Genomic DNA, 13,050 nt, shown 5'->3' with positions numbered 1-13,050 from the left:
ACAAAGCGTAACATGGCAATACGCGGTGCTAGAGGTGACCTAACGCGGGGATAGGTAATACCGGCGAAGGGAGGAAACATCCGGGAAAGTATCCCCGGTGTTTCGCGTTTTCGGACAGATGAACCGGAGGGGGAAAGTTCCATGTTCGCTATGCTAGGGATGTGTGGTGGACTAACGGACTACGTATCCGGATTCGTCTCGTCGTTCTGAGCAACTTTCATATATAAAACTTTTTCATCCGAGATATGGTTTATTTTATATTAATTTTTGAAGTTTTATTAATATTCTGCAATTTCTGGAATTCTTTTTAATTCGAAAATATTAAATATAGAACTGCTATGGGTACACGTAAGTGTACCCAGCAGTGTGTGGATGTCTATGACAGGTGGGACCTGTTGACTGCTGAGTCAATAGTCAACAGTCCTAGTTGACTCGTCAAAGAGGGCCAGTGGGGCCCAGGTGTCATACCTACAGTTTTAACACATTCTTTTAGAAAAAGATATTTAGAGGTGAGGTCTACCTGTCATTGGGTCACTTTATTTTAATAGATGGATTTAATTAGTTTTAGTAGTGGTGGGTCTCGATGGTTAGCAGCAGATTAGTGGGGAAGGGGGATTAGGCCCTGAACTAATCAGGGGCTGGCCCGACTCGGTGGTGGCTCTTGCCAGCCGCGACTGGACTTGGCCAGCGTCGCCGCCGGCGAGCGAGCATGGCAGGCGGCATGGAGGCCTGGGGCGGGCGCGTCGGACGGAGCTGGGGCGGGCGCGCCGGACGGAGCCGGGGCGGCCGACGCGCGGCAGCGGGGCCATAGCAGAGACAACAGCACGCAGAGCAGCAGTAGCGGCGGCAGCAGAGGCGAAGGTAGCAGGCGGCGCAGCGCAGCAGGGGGGCGCGGAAGCGGGCGAGCAGGGAGCGGTCGAGAGCAGCAGCGCTAGTAGCAGCTTCAGCAAGCAGAAGCAGCAGCGGCAGTAGCGCAGCACCGAGCGGCGCGGGCGGGGCGATGCAGCTTCAGCAGCAGGAGCGGGCCACGGTAGCGGGCGGCTACGGGCGTGTGGGCGACTAAGGTGGCCGCGGCCAAGCGCGGGCGCGCACACGTGTGTGCACAGCCGAGGCGAGGCCAGGAGGGCGCGGGGTGAAGGGGAAAGGGCCATGGCAAGCGACATGGGAGCACAGGCTCCGGCCATGGCAGCCACGAACGAGCACGGGGACGGCCGCAAACAAATGGATCGAAGTGAAAAACGGGGGGAATCGGGGAAGGGCCTCACAGCAGGGTGCTTGGCGTGCTCGTTGTAGTCGGAGACGACCGGAGGCGAGCGGATCGACGACGGCGTTGCAGCGGCCGAAGGTAGAAGAAGATGAGGATGGCGAGCGTTCAGTGCGGGCGTCGTTGGAGGAGCTTCCTGGCTCCGTTCCACGACGAAGGAGAGCGAGGGCGAGGCGGCCGGAGCCTCTCGACACAGAGAGGCGGCAAGGGGTGACCGACGGCCACGCCGGCCGTGATGACGGGGCGACGACGGTAGCGGTCGGGTGCGGGGCGGCTCTGGGCGAGAGAGAGGGCGACGAGGGAGAGGGGGCCAGTAGGCGATTAGGGTTCGCCGGGGAAGGGGGCACCGACCTTATAGGCGGGGAGGAGTCGGCGGATGGCCGCCACGGCGATGGCTGCGGCCGTGGCAGGCATCGACTCTGTCCACGATCCCCCTGTGAACAGAGCGGAGGGGGCAGTGGGAGCAGGTGGGCCAGCCCGCTAGGTAGATGGGCCGGGTGGCCCAAGGGAGGGAAGGCTTTGTTTTATTTCACTTTTGCTTAAGTTTTTGGTTTTTTATCTATTTTTGTCTAGTCTTTTCTTTTGATTTATTTTTCTTTTAATGTTTTATATTTTACCTTAGTCTTGTAAAATACAAAAATGACCCTAAATTAGTATTACCTCTAAACACAGTGCCACAAAAGTTTTAACCCTAGATGAAATAGTTTAACATTTTATTAATTATAATTTCATTTAAACATTTGTTTTTGCTACCGTTTTAATCATCTAAGAGTATTTAAACATTTTATAAAATTGTGGTTCCTCCACCGTAGTTACTTCTGCATCATTGGGCACAACCCGAACATTTTAGTTTTAAAGTTTGAAAATTTTGATGTTTGCCTTTTATTCAATTTTGAATTTGAATTGGTTTTTGAACTAACGCGGGATTAACTACAGTGACAGAGATGACGTGGCATCAATAGCAGGGAATTACTGTAGTCTAATTATCCGGGCGTCACAGTTTAGGTGGTGGTTTGGGAAGTGTCCAATTATCTGCATTTTTCAATAACTTATTTAATAGTTCCCAAGCTTGTTCAACTGCTCTTCTCTGAAAACACAACCATCACAACTATCAAGGTAGTCCCTGGATTCATCGGTTACTTCATGATTTCATTACTTTTAAGAGAATGATCAGGCAGCACATTTAATAATGTAATAAGCATCCCCCAAGTTTGAGGGAGACATTCTTCCCCAAATTGCTTAAAATTAAATATTTCTTGTAAGGTAGCTTGTTTCATATGAGCAGTTTCTAGCGATCATTCGCTCATTCGACCCTCTCACGATTGTTCGGACGATCCCTCTAGAGTGCGCGGTTATGCGAGTAAATAAAGGACTCCACTACAAATCTGACATCAAATTTTTTACCATGCTACTCAAACATTTTTCAGCAAATTATACTTCGACGATGACAAGTATCAATATTATGAGACGGAGGGAGTACTTGAGAACATGTATCAGAGCAACACTATGAGACGGAGAGAGTACTTGGGAACATGTGTCAGGGCAACTCCAACGCACGACCCCAAATGGTCCCCCGTGTCCGTTTGGGGGTAAACGGACAAAGCAGGCCCTTCAACGCGCGGAAGCAAACGAACCGTCGTCCGTTTTTTGTCTGCTTTCGACCCATTCTCGGCCCAACTTTGGGCCGAGTTTGTGGCCCAACGGATACGCGCGGACAGCGCGTGGCGCCTGCCCCTGTCCTCCCCTGGCCCCGCCCGTCGGGGGGATTCCGTAAATATCCCATTTCAAAAATCAAAACAATCGGGACTTTTCGGAGATTGGATGCACACATACCCCCCTTTTTCTATCTCCCCCCTCCCCCCCCCCCCCCCCGCCGCCGCTCCAGCCGCACCCCCGCCCCTCTCGTCCCGAGCCGCCGCCGTCATTTTTCTTGGACGTGTCGCTGTCCAGCTCGGCCACACGCTCGCCCCTACCCTTGTCGCAGCCCCGTTCCCTCCACGCCCTAAGTTGCCCAACCCCGACCACTTGATTTTAGCGCACCCGATGGTCGGATTTGGAGCGGATCCGGCCAGAATTGAGCTCACCCGGCTGCGGGAGGCCGCGTCGTGCCATGGACTAGCTGGGCACCGGGCCGAAAAGCCCCGGCAAGGCCGCAAGGCTGCATGCAGGTACTGACTACGCCTCTAGCCGCTCGGATCTACCCCATTAGTGGTTCGCCGGCAAATACACGAACGGCCGTCGTCCGGGCTCGGTGCTGGCCCAAAGGCTCGTCGGTGCACCGTTGCCACTCATAAAGTGCGACGACGGCCCAAGGAACGTCTTGCGCCGCGTTCTACAACGCCGGAACATTTCGGATGGGTGTTCGTCAAGTGCTCAAGCGATGGGGTATGTGCTACTTTAGTTTCGGTTGTGCTCTCAGATTTGGCTAGTTTTACTTACACTCAAATATTTATTATGTAGGATGGATGCAACTTTTGGTATTGGGAAGAAGAGTACATCGATCTATTGATAGAGCGCAATTTAATAGATGTTCGTGCACTTGTTGCTAGAATAGAGGTTAGAGATGAGACTAGATGCGGAGAAACAACGTCTAATTCTTTAGACTCGAAAAAAAAAGAAGCACGCAAGATCGAGCCTTCGCAGATCAATAATGAATGCATCGAGAAGGCACTAATCCAACTTACAGGAGCAGTTATGAAAGTTGGATATTTTCTAAAATATCTTCATGTGGTTCTTATTTCCTTTGGTCATGCTATTCTAGGCAAGATTTGATGATGTTCTTCAATGTATCAAAAATCAATGATGAAAATAAATAAATATCTTGTAAAAACAAAATGTATGCGCACAATATGCCGCCGCGTGTTGGGTGCACAGCCGGCGCATCTACAAACCCGGACAGGCACGATTCCATTATCATCTTTATAAACAAATGAAAAACGGATGAAACGGACGTTGGTTTGGATCGTGCCTGCCACTGCCACATGGTTGTCGATAATCATCCGAAGTTCGAGTCCTGACGCGAGGACGGACTCTGACACTTTGACGAGGCGCGACCACAGCACGCGACACCCCCTACACCGAAGCACATGGGCGTCCAGTGACCCCCGGCCCACGCCGCAGGCCGCGGACACCCCCTGATTTCCACGCGGCGACCGCGTTCCCGCCCGTGCCGTGGCCGTGGCCGTGCCGCATCCACGCCGCCTCGCCACCGACATCCTCTTCCCCGCGGCCGCTGCTCCCGGCGTTACCCAGCTGTCAATCCCCCACCGACGACGAAAAGAAAATCCCCTCGCCGTCTCACTGCCACACGGGCCCCGCTCCCTGGCCCAACCTGTCAGTCCCTCGTGTCGCCAAAGCTAAACACACACCAGGATCATTAGATTCGAAACAGATCTCAAGATCACCTCCCCCGTTTGCCATCTTTAGTACTTTCAGCCCCACCTCGCCTCCCTCCATTAAAGCCCGCGCCCTCCTCCTCCGCTCCATTCCCCTCGCCACCGCCCAGATCCAGACCATGACGGTGCCGCCGTCGCCGGAGCCGTTCCGCGTCTTCGTCGGGTACGACCCGAAGGAGCACGAGGCGTACGAGGTGTGCCGCCGCAGCCTGATCCGCCACGCCACCGTGCCGCTCGACGTGCGCCCCATCCGGCAGCCGGACCTGCGCGCGTCGGGCCTCTACTGGCGCACGCGGGGCCACATGGAGAGCACCGAGTTCTCCTTCACCCGCTTCCTCACCCCCTTCCTCGCCGGCTACCGCGGCTGGGCGCTCTTCATCGACTGCGACTTCCTCTACCTCGCCGACGTCGCCGAGCTCATCGCCTCCGCCGTGCCCTCCGACGCCGCCGCCGCAAAGCGCCTCGCCGTCGTCTGCGTCAAGCACGAGTACACGCCCCTCGAGGCCACCAAGATGGACGGCGTCATGCAGACCGTGTACCCGCGCAAGAACTGGTCCTCCATGGTACTCTACAACTGCGCCCACCCCAAGAACGTCGCCGCGCTCACCCCGGACGCTGTCAGCACCAAGACCGGCGCCTTCCTCCACCGATTCTCCTGGCTCGACGACGACGAGATCGGGGAGGTGCCCTTCGTCTGGAACTTCCTCGTCGGCCACAACAAGGTCGACCCTGACGACCCGACCACGCAGCCGAAGGCCCTGCACTACACCTGCGGGGGACCCTGGTTCGACAGGTACAGGGACTGCGAGTTCGCCGACCTCTGGATCAAGGAGGCAGAGGAGCTCAGGGCGGAGAAGGAGAAGCGCAGGGCCGAGAAGGAGAGGCTCGAGCTTGAGGACGACGAGGGGAATTGATGGGTGATGGGGCCGGCCCACAAGTTTACTGCATTGCATTGCATTGGTTCTTTTGCGCCGTGGGAATTCTTTCGATTCAATCTGTTTGTTATGCTGGTTTCATGGTATAGGTGGTAGGGGAGGCCATGGGTAGATAGCTCGAGTATATTGGTAGTATGCTCTTGTGTAGTAGTCGCAATCGATCTATGAATGAACCAGTCCTCATTGCAAGAGATTATCATCCTTTGGCCTCGCGCCTGTCAGTTCTGCTGCTCTTGTTTCTGATCGCACCATGCTTGCTGAATTAATGATCCTTGGCTGGCTGATGTTGGAACGAATGAGCAATCTGGCTGGCAGGAAAGGTGATCATCTTATTCCGCCCTATTGCTGAAAACGATGTCATCTGTTTGCAGTTGCAGGCAGGGTTGTGCTGGTCATTTGGTTAGCAGATGAAATTTCATGGCACTGCAGCAGAATGGCTGGCTTCTTTGTGTTCCTTGGCACCTCGGCAAAATGGCTGGCTTCTTGTGTTCCTGGGAGCTGGGAGGCTTGTGAGAGTCTTGTGTTGGTCTTTTGGTTCAGTTCGGTTCAGGAGATGCAATTTCATGGCACTGCAGCAAAATGGCTCGTTTCTTTGTGTTCCTGGGCACTGCAGCCAGATGGTAGCTGCCTGTGTTCCTTGGCACTTGAGGCTGTGAATGTCCCTGGATAGATGATGACTCTGCAGAGACCACTTGTTTAATGTTTTGCTTCAACTAAACAAACTCTGATGACAGATGCATGTTCTTGGCGCTGGACCAGACAGGGAGACGTGTCCTTGTGTCTGTAATCTCGAATCACGTGTTAACAATGGAGTACTAGGTTGATCACAACCAATCGTTCTAGACTTCTAGTTCTACCCTGGACCCATCAGTGGTGGACCGCGGACGTCTGGAGCTGGAGCACGCTAATGGACGCATACCTTTGGGCAACAGAATCCAATGTCTGTCTGACCACTGCTCACCCGTTTGACAAATCGAGGTCACTGATTTTTGGACATCACCCAGAATTAGCGTACCATCCAGCAGCCGATGCATGTATGTTCTGTTCGTTCGGTACACGTATCCTGGACAAAAGCGATATTATCTCTGTAAGAGGCAAAAGTATCCGATTCTCCTTCTCAAGCCAGCAGCTACTTAGCTGTACTGAAGAATAGTTCCAACTTTTTTGAGTGGCCCCTACTTCACTTTAAGCACCATCGATTACTTTGGGCCATTATTACAAGATGGAAGAAATTCCACCGCAACGCTCGCGCCGTACATACCAGCCCTGGTTGGTGTATTGGTCGCACAAGGATCTCTAAAATATCACTGCCGGACAAGCTAATTTCAGCATCAGAAACATTGTACAGTAATGCTTATTTACACCATTACTATGAGATAGTGTTGGACAGGCTTATTTGGGCGTCAGAATTTCTCTACTACAGTAATATTCACATCACTGTGTAACCAGGTCCTCCTCCGCCTTCTGGGACAGTCCACTCGATGTTTTGCTTGGGATCTTTTATGTCACAAGCCTGCAGATACCGTCAACAGCTTAGGTGGAGGGAACAAAAGGAAGAGGCTCAAATAAGTTCCCCAATGGTACATCCCCAAAACTTTGAATTGGCTATCCAGATCATAACATCGACAGTGTCACTGTGGATTGGATCAGTGCAACCATGAATGCCAGAATCAAACACAGGAACATATGCTTTCCTGAAACTGCAACTTCGCAGTTCAGTGGATGACACAAATCCAACAACGGGCGGGCACCCTATGCAACCCATGCACTGAATATATACAAGAATGCAAGATCCCTGAACCATCAAATGAAGGGAGCTACCTTGCAATGAAGACAATTTTGAGCATTTATGTGAAGCTTCGGGTCACCATTCTCGTCAGATACATATCTGCGTGCAAACAGAAATGGTTAGCAGTAAATCAGCAACTTCTGCTTTGGCTACAAAGCACAGCACATTTTATTGCGTGTTATCTATTCCACTGGGAGAAAATGATAATTCAAGCTGGCATGGTCATTGCATACTCGTAAACTCGAGCTGGACAATAACGCGACTCTGGTCCAGCATACTGTGGGAGATTTACGCTTTCAGGTACTGCAGGATCCCTCAAGCGGAGATGAGGAGGCTGGTCATGCTCATGGTTTGTGTTGCTCCTGTACAGAAGAAATTATTAGTGATAGAAGTACAGATCGAGAAGGTAATCTGCAGTATGTCTATGGTATCCCCCAGGTTCAAGATACAGAAATGCCGTGCAGCTACCTTTCGATCAGTGCATCTGCAGTATGTAAGGAAAAGCGCTCCATGTTTGGGCTATCGGCTTCAAACATTTTTTACATATACAGTATGGCGTTTCTCATGTTACTAGGTTCTAAGCTGCACGCGTAGTAAAGCACAACTAAGGTATTGACGCAGTGTGAAATACAGTAGTAAAGAAGTTCTTGATTGCAGGCATGTGTACCTGTATAAAGAAGACGGAACGTCAAAGGACACCTGCCCATCTGGTTTTGGATATGAAATAGGCAAATGGAGATTGGCCATCTGTCCACAAGGAAGTGTTCGGTCAGTCTCGCTAGTAACAGAAATGGAACAATATTGTGATTTTAATTTTCTGCTAACAAAGAATGTTGAGCGATGGTAGCACTTCACACTCACTTCTGTAGCTTCATGGTCAGGCTTCCCATGCTTCAGTGTAAAAGGTGACTTCCCTTTGAATATGTAGCTAACAATTGAACAATTAACATGTGTAAGTGAAATGGATAGAACACCAAATAACATTAGCTTACCAATTGGGACCTCACCGTTCCACTGCTGACAAGGCCATGCCAGGAATAAATCCGTATTCAAATGCCTATAAGCAAACAATAAAGCATCTTTATTCTCTTACAAGCTTCAGAAAAAGAAATGCATGGCCTATCCTCTGCACTTCTTTGAAATAAAATTTCAAAAACTAGAAAGAAGATGTTGTTTGGGAGACTGATAATAATAATAACCACATACTGGTCTATAATTCCGAGCTCTATAGAGTTCGTCCCATATCCATGACTTCTTGAGATTCTCCCAGTACAGATCCATGGAAGATCCTTCAACCAGAGCCTTGAAAGTTGCTTCTGCCGCAAGCATACCTTTTGTGCACATCTCTACCTTTAGTACAAGGCTTGTATTGATAAAACAGCTAATTAAATGAACCGCAAACCCTAGTTAAAAATCTAGCGCAAACAAACAGAGAGTGGAGAGGTACCTGATTTCATAGCGGTATGTGATCCTTTTATTTTGGGAACATTTAGGAACCCTGCAGAGCATCCAATAATTGCACCACCGGGGAAAACTGGATTTGGTATTGACTGAAATTATTTAGGAACTCTATCAGTACCATATTACTGAATATAAGTAGCAACTAGTAGAAAGCAAACACAACACACCTATTAACTAAATAACAGAAGTGAACCACTTTTAACAGCTGAAAAGCAAACATAATACAGTTTATTCAACTGAATAACAGAAGTGGAATGCTACACTAAATGTTGAAATATAACATAACAAACGAGCAAGACCAGAATCATGTTTCAGCTTACAGAGTTAACACTGCCAGCAATAGATCCAGTTTACCAACAGCACCAGGTGAAACTGCACTGATGTCTATGCACAATGCCATGTAATATAAATGTAGATTACATAAGGAGCTTACACATGCATTTATCTGTAGCCAACCATATCATCTTACCTGAAAACCACCTTCATTCAAAGTACGAGCACCATACTGAAGAACTGTTCCACCTTCAAGAAGTGTTCTGATTGCGGGGTGCTGCTTGAATTTCTGAAATATTGGAGAGGAGTTTATTCTGACAGTTAAGTAACGACAGAACTGAAATACTCGGATCAGCTCCATACTACTTGTCACCAAAAGACAATCATACAGAAAATATACACACCTGGAACTCATCGTATGGGCTGAGAAAAGGATTTCGATAATTCAAGGCAACAACCAGACCAATTGCCAACTGAAATAAGAGCAAAAATAACACTGAATACATGTAATTCAAACTTCTGAACAACACTTGGGAAGTTGCAAGCTAAAAAAAGTATTAATAGCCAGTCATCCATGTGCAAATCAAGGGTCAAATGATACAGATGAATTAGCGCTTCCCCCTTCAAACTCAAACATAAATGTTTTGGTGTTTTTCCTTCCTTTTGGTGTTTTAGGATCTTAGTGTTGTGGTTTCTGATTTGGGTACACAACAGACCAGTGCTTCTGTAGCTTACGTGCTGTTTTGGCATTCTTCTAATACAAATAACAAGTTCAACAAAGAAAAACTCAAGTAAAGATTTGTGTTCATAGAAGAAATCACTTGACATAGCAAAGGCAGAGGAACTTTTTTTTGCTGACTAAATTTAGGTTGTGCGGCAGAATGCTTCCTATAATCTGAGATTGTATATTACTCCCTCCGCAAAGAAATATAAGAGCGTTTAGATCACTTCGTAAAGAAATATAAGAGCGTTTTATGAAGTGATCTAAACGCTCTTATATTTCTTTACCGAGGGAGTATATATTTACACAGATAACAATCCTTGCAAGCAAAACATATAATACGTGATAATGACAAGCTGCAAATCTCAAAAGTATGTCTATCATCAAGGTGGTACAGAAATGAGATTATATATTTTCACAGATAACAATCCTTGCAAGCAAAACATATAATACGTGATAATGACAAGCTGCAAACTCAAAAGTACCTGTCTATCATCAAGGTGGTATAGAAATGATCCTCCATATGTCTTCATGTCCAAAGGCCACCCTACAGTATGAACCACAGAACCTGGCTTATGCTTTCCTTCTTCTATCTCCCAGACCTAAATGAAAGTATCCAATTTGGACAAAAGAAGTGTTACTAAACCATCTTCAAGTAGTAGTTAGAAAAAAAGACATGGACATTTTTAAGAGAAGATTGTAAATTACAATCCAATAACAGTATAAAGGGCAATCAATAAGATTTCTAAAACATTGATAATTCTTTAGGAAAAAATATATTAGAAAATGGTGCGCGTATGTATGATCCAATGAATGCTAACAAATTGAGCCCTAATGTATGCATACTGCCTATTTAGAGACATCCGACAATTTATACTAGTCGCATTATCTGTATATAATAAGGCACATTCTCTGTATAATGTGGTGCTGATGTGCAAAAACAATATAGTTCAGGTAAATGATCCTGCTTCTTTAAGTTTCAGAATTGAGAACAAGGCAATCATACATGGTATTATTGAATTTCATAATTCAAATGGTATCGGTGAATGTAGATATACCTCTTTAATTCCAAGAGCATATGTTTGATGTTGGCCTTGACCACTTTCTCTGAGCTTGTGATTCGTTATTATATTCTGAAAAGCACAAGAAAAAGAAGGATAACGTGATAGGCTGCAGCATCAATTGCATAATACTATAGAATAAATACCATTACATGGACTAAATCTATCAAACTAGAATTACATATACTGACCTCTGATAATGAACCCCGGCAACCCTCAGCTAGAAGTGTTATTCGCCCTGCAATCTAAGTAGCTGACCATGAGAATGTGTATGTGCATGAACAAGAGTGGAAAAGAAAGTATATCAATCTTCGAGAAAAGAACAAATCAAAGAAATAAGCATTGTCTACCTCTAAAATAATTCATATGGAAAATATGCAACATATTATTAACATATATTTTTATGTGAACCACCAGGTGAAGGAGGTTACTCGCCTCTTAGTTCCACACCCGGTTGAAAAGTTTCCCGTTTACTACCATCTTTAGCAATACCAACATCATTGGTTGCAACGCCTGCGACTATTTGATTTTCATCATAAAGGATCTGTCAGAGCAGAATTGAGGCAAATATTAGTCCTTCCACGAAAGTGTTCCTCAACCGGAAGAGGGTTAAAAAGGATGGTACCTCACTCGCAGCAAACCCTGGATACACTTCAACACCTAATTCTTCAGCCTTTACGGACATCCATCGCACCAATTGGCTCAAGCTGGACAAAAACAAGTATGTTGGCATATGCGGATTTCTCTGGAATAAGAGGAATATAGAACTATACAAAGCATCAAGTCGATCGATACGAAAAGGAAAATATCAGCACCTTATTACATAGTTCCCTTTGTTATCAAAAGGAGATGGAAGTGTCCATGCCTTGTTCTTTGTTAACATCCAGAACTTGTCAGATGAGACAGGGACTCTGATTGGGGCCTGTTGAACATTATCATAGTCACATAAAAATGAGTGTCCAAGTTACTTGGTACATCCCACTCTTAGTTTTCCATAGATCACTGGGAACAATAAACACGATTTTAGGAACACAAAACTTGCATTTGTTCTATTTAAAGTGATTTTAGGAACACAAAACTTGCATTTGTTCTATTTAAAGATATCACAACACCCTCCCACAGAATAATATCTTTAATTTCGTATGTTCGGCTGAATCTAAGGGATGTGTTCAGTAAATCAACAACAAACAAGCACTATTACACTAGAAAATCAGAGTGAGCCACAAAAAAACGTAACATATCGAATGCAGAATACAGAAGGGCATACATCCTCTTGCCTCCACTTCGGGATGAGCTCATCCAACGCACGGGGCTCGAACACATTCCCCGACAGTACATGAGCACCTGCGGAGCAATAAAAAACAAAGGCCCAAATTACAAGAGTGTCATCAATGCCGTCGCAAGTGTACAACGCAGCAGCGAGAACAGGATTTTGTGTGCGAAGCGGCGCACCGACTTCGGCTCCCTTCTCGAGGACGCAGACGGAGAGGTCGGTGTCGGCCGCGCGGCAGAGCTGCTTCAGCCGGATGGCGGCGGCGAGGCCCGCCGGGCCGGCGCCCACGATCACGACGTCGTAGCTCATCGCCTCCCGTTCGGCAGAGAACCACCTCGCCGTGGCCGCGCCCCAGCTGGGCGCGCGGTGGCGGCGAGCCGGGGCCGTGGCGATCCCCGCGGCCGCGGCCGCAGCCGCGCGGAGGACTCGATGCATTGGGCACACGGGAAGCTTCCGGATCGGTGGGAGCTTGCTTGGAGGTGGAGGCGTCTCGCTTCGGAATTTTGGAGCGCGGCTGCGCGAAGTACAGAGAGAGAGAGGAGGAGGAGGAGGAGGAGCAGGAGGAAGAGAAGTCCGGGATGATACGGAAGTGTGGAGTGGCAGTTGGCTGAGGCTCCAGCACTTCGGTATTTTTACTTTCAGGAAATTGGGCTCGGGCACTTGGCTGTGGATCAGATCGTTGAGGTGGACGAAGACGAAAATCATTTTTTTAGACATAAAAAACAAATGGGCCTAATTGTATGGGCTGGTCCATACTTCTACTGCGGCGTTCTCATCCAGATCCACTCCTAAAGCCCACATCGTAGTTTTGGTGGGGGAGTAAGCAGGAGAGAAGAAGACAGCTTGGACGGCATGAGACGTCGTAACCAGGCCTAAAC

At 47.9% G+C, this 13,050-nt stretch overlaps 2 protein-coding genes across 4 annotated transcripts; one reads left to right on the top strand and one right to left on the bottom strand.

The window, feature by feature from the left end:
* The first annotated feature begins 4,349 nt into the window (after positions 1-4,349).
* On the top strand, positions 4,350-5,785 carry LOC109760909 (protein CDI). Its single transcript, XM_020319713.4, has one exon. It carries the CDS (start codon positions 4,779-4,781, stop codon positions 5,571-5,573), a length of 795 nt encoding a protein of 264 aa, XP_020175302.4. The 5' UTR covers positions 4,350-4,778; the 3' UTR covers positions 5,574-5,785.
* Positions 5,786-6,773: 988 nt separating this feature from the next.
* Positions 6,774-12,847, bottom strand: LOC109760907 (electron transfer flavoprotein-ubiquinone oxidoreductase, mitochondrial). Of its 3 annotated transcripts, XR_012205840.1 has the most exons (19): positions 12,352-12,847; positions 12,167-12,243; positions 11,715-11,821; positions 11,525-11,606; positions 11,335-11,443; positions 11,091-11,137; positions 10,897-10,971; positions 10,324-10,440; positions 9,522-9,590; positions 9,314-9,406; positions 8,831-8,933; positions 8,590-8,714; positions 8,391-8,440; positions 8,245-8,311; positions 8,051-8,130; positions 7,852-7,965; positions 7,617-7,745; positions 7,416-7,482; positions 6,774-7,107 (listed from the first exon to the last, which is right to left on the bottom strand). XR_012205840.1 is itself a non-coding variant. In XM_020319710.4 (18 exons), exons 1-18 carry the CDS (start codon positions 12,605-12,607, stop codon positions 7,024-7,026), a joined length of 1,737 nt encoding a protein of 578 aa, XP_020175299.1. In that variant the 5' UTR covers positions 12,608-12,847; the 3' UTR covers positions 6,774-7,023. The 3 variants fall into 3 exon arrangements, 2 of the variants coding, with proteins under 2 accessions (XP_020175299.1, XP_020175301.1); XM_020319710.4 differs by lacking the exon at positions 7,852-7,965; XM_020319712.4 differs by lacking the exon at positions 7,852-7,965 and having other exon boundaries at positions 12,356-12,784.
* Positions 12,848-13,050: the final 203 nt, after the last annotated feature.

Source organism: Aegilops tauschii, chromosome 1 (assembly GCF_002575655.3).
Source record: "Aegilops tauschii subsp. strangulata cultivar AL8/78 chromosome 1, Aet v6.0, whole genome shotgun sequence".
Lineage (NCBI taxonomy): Eukaryota > Viridiplantae > Streptophyta > Magnoliopsida > Poales > Poaceae > Aegilops > Aegilops tauschii.
Note: the sequence above shows the minus strand (reverse complement) of the source record. Positions and strands in the feature narration are given on the sequence as shown.

What these genes read in the sequence shown, in the direction of transcription:
- LOC109760909 (XM_020319713.4), top strand. Translation starts at nt 4,779, where the DNA reads ATGACGGTGCCGCCGTCGCCGGAGCCGTTCCGCGTCTTCGTCGGGTAC.
- LOC109760907 (XM_020319710.4), bottom strand. Translation starts at nt 12,607, where the DNA reads ATGCATCGAGTCCTCCGCGCGGCTGCGGCCGCGGCCGCGGGGATCGCC. An exon ending in ACCACCTTGATGATAGACAG is followed by an intron (nt 9,591 to 10,323) that starts GTACTTTTGAGT and finishes CTCTTATTTCAG; the next exon opens with TTGGCAATTGGTCTGGTTGT. An exon ending in CTGACCATGAAGCTACAGAA is followed by an intron (nt 8,131 to 8,244) that starts GTGAGTGTGAAG and finishes CCTTGTGGACAG; the next exon opens with ATGGCCAATCTCCATTTGCC.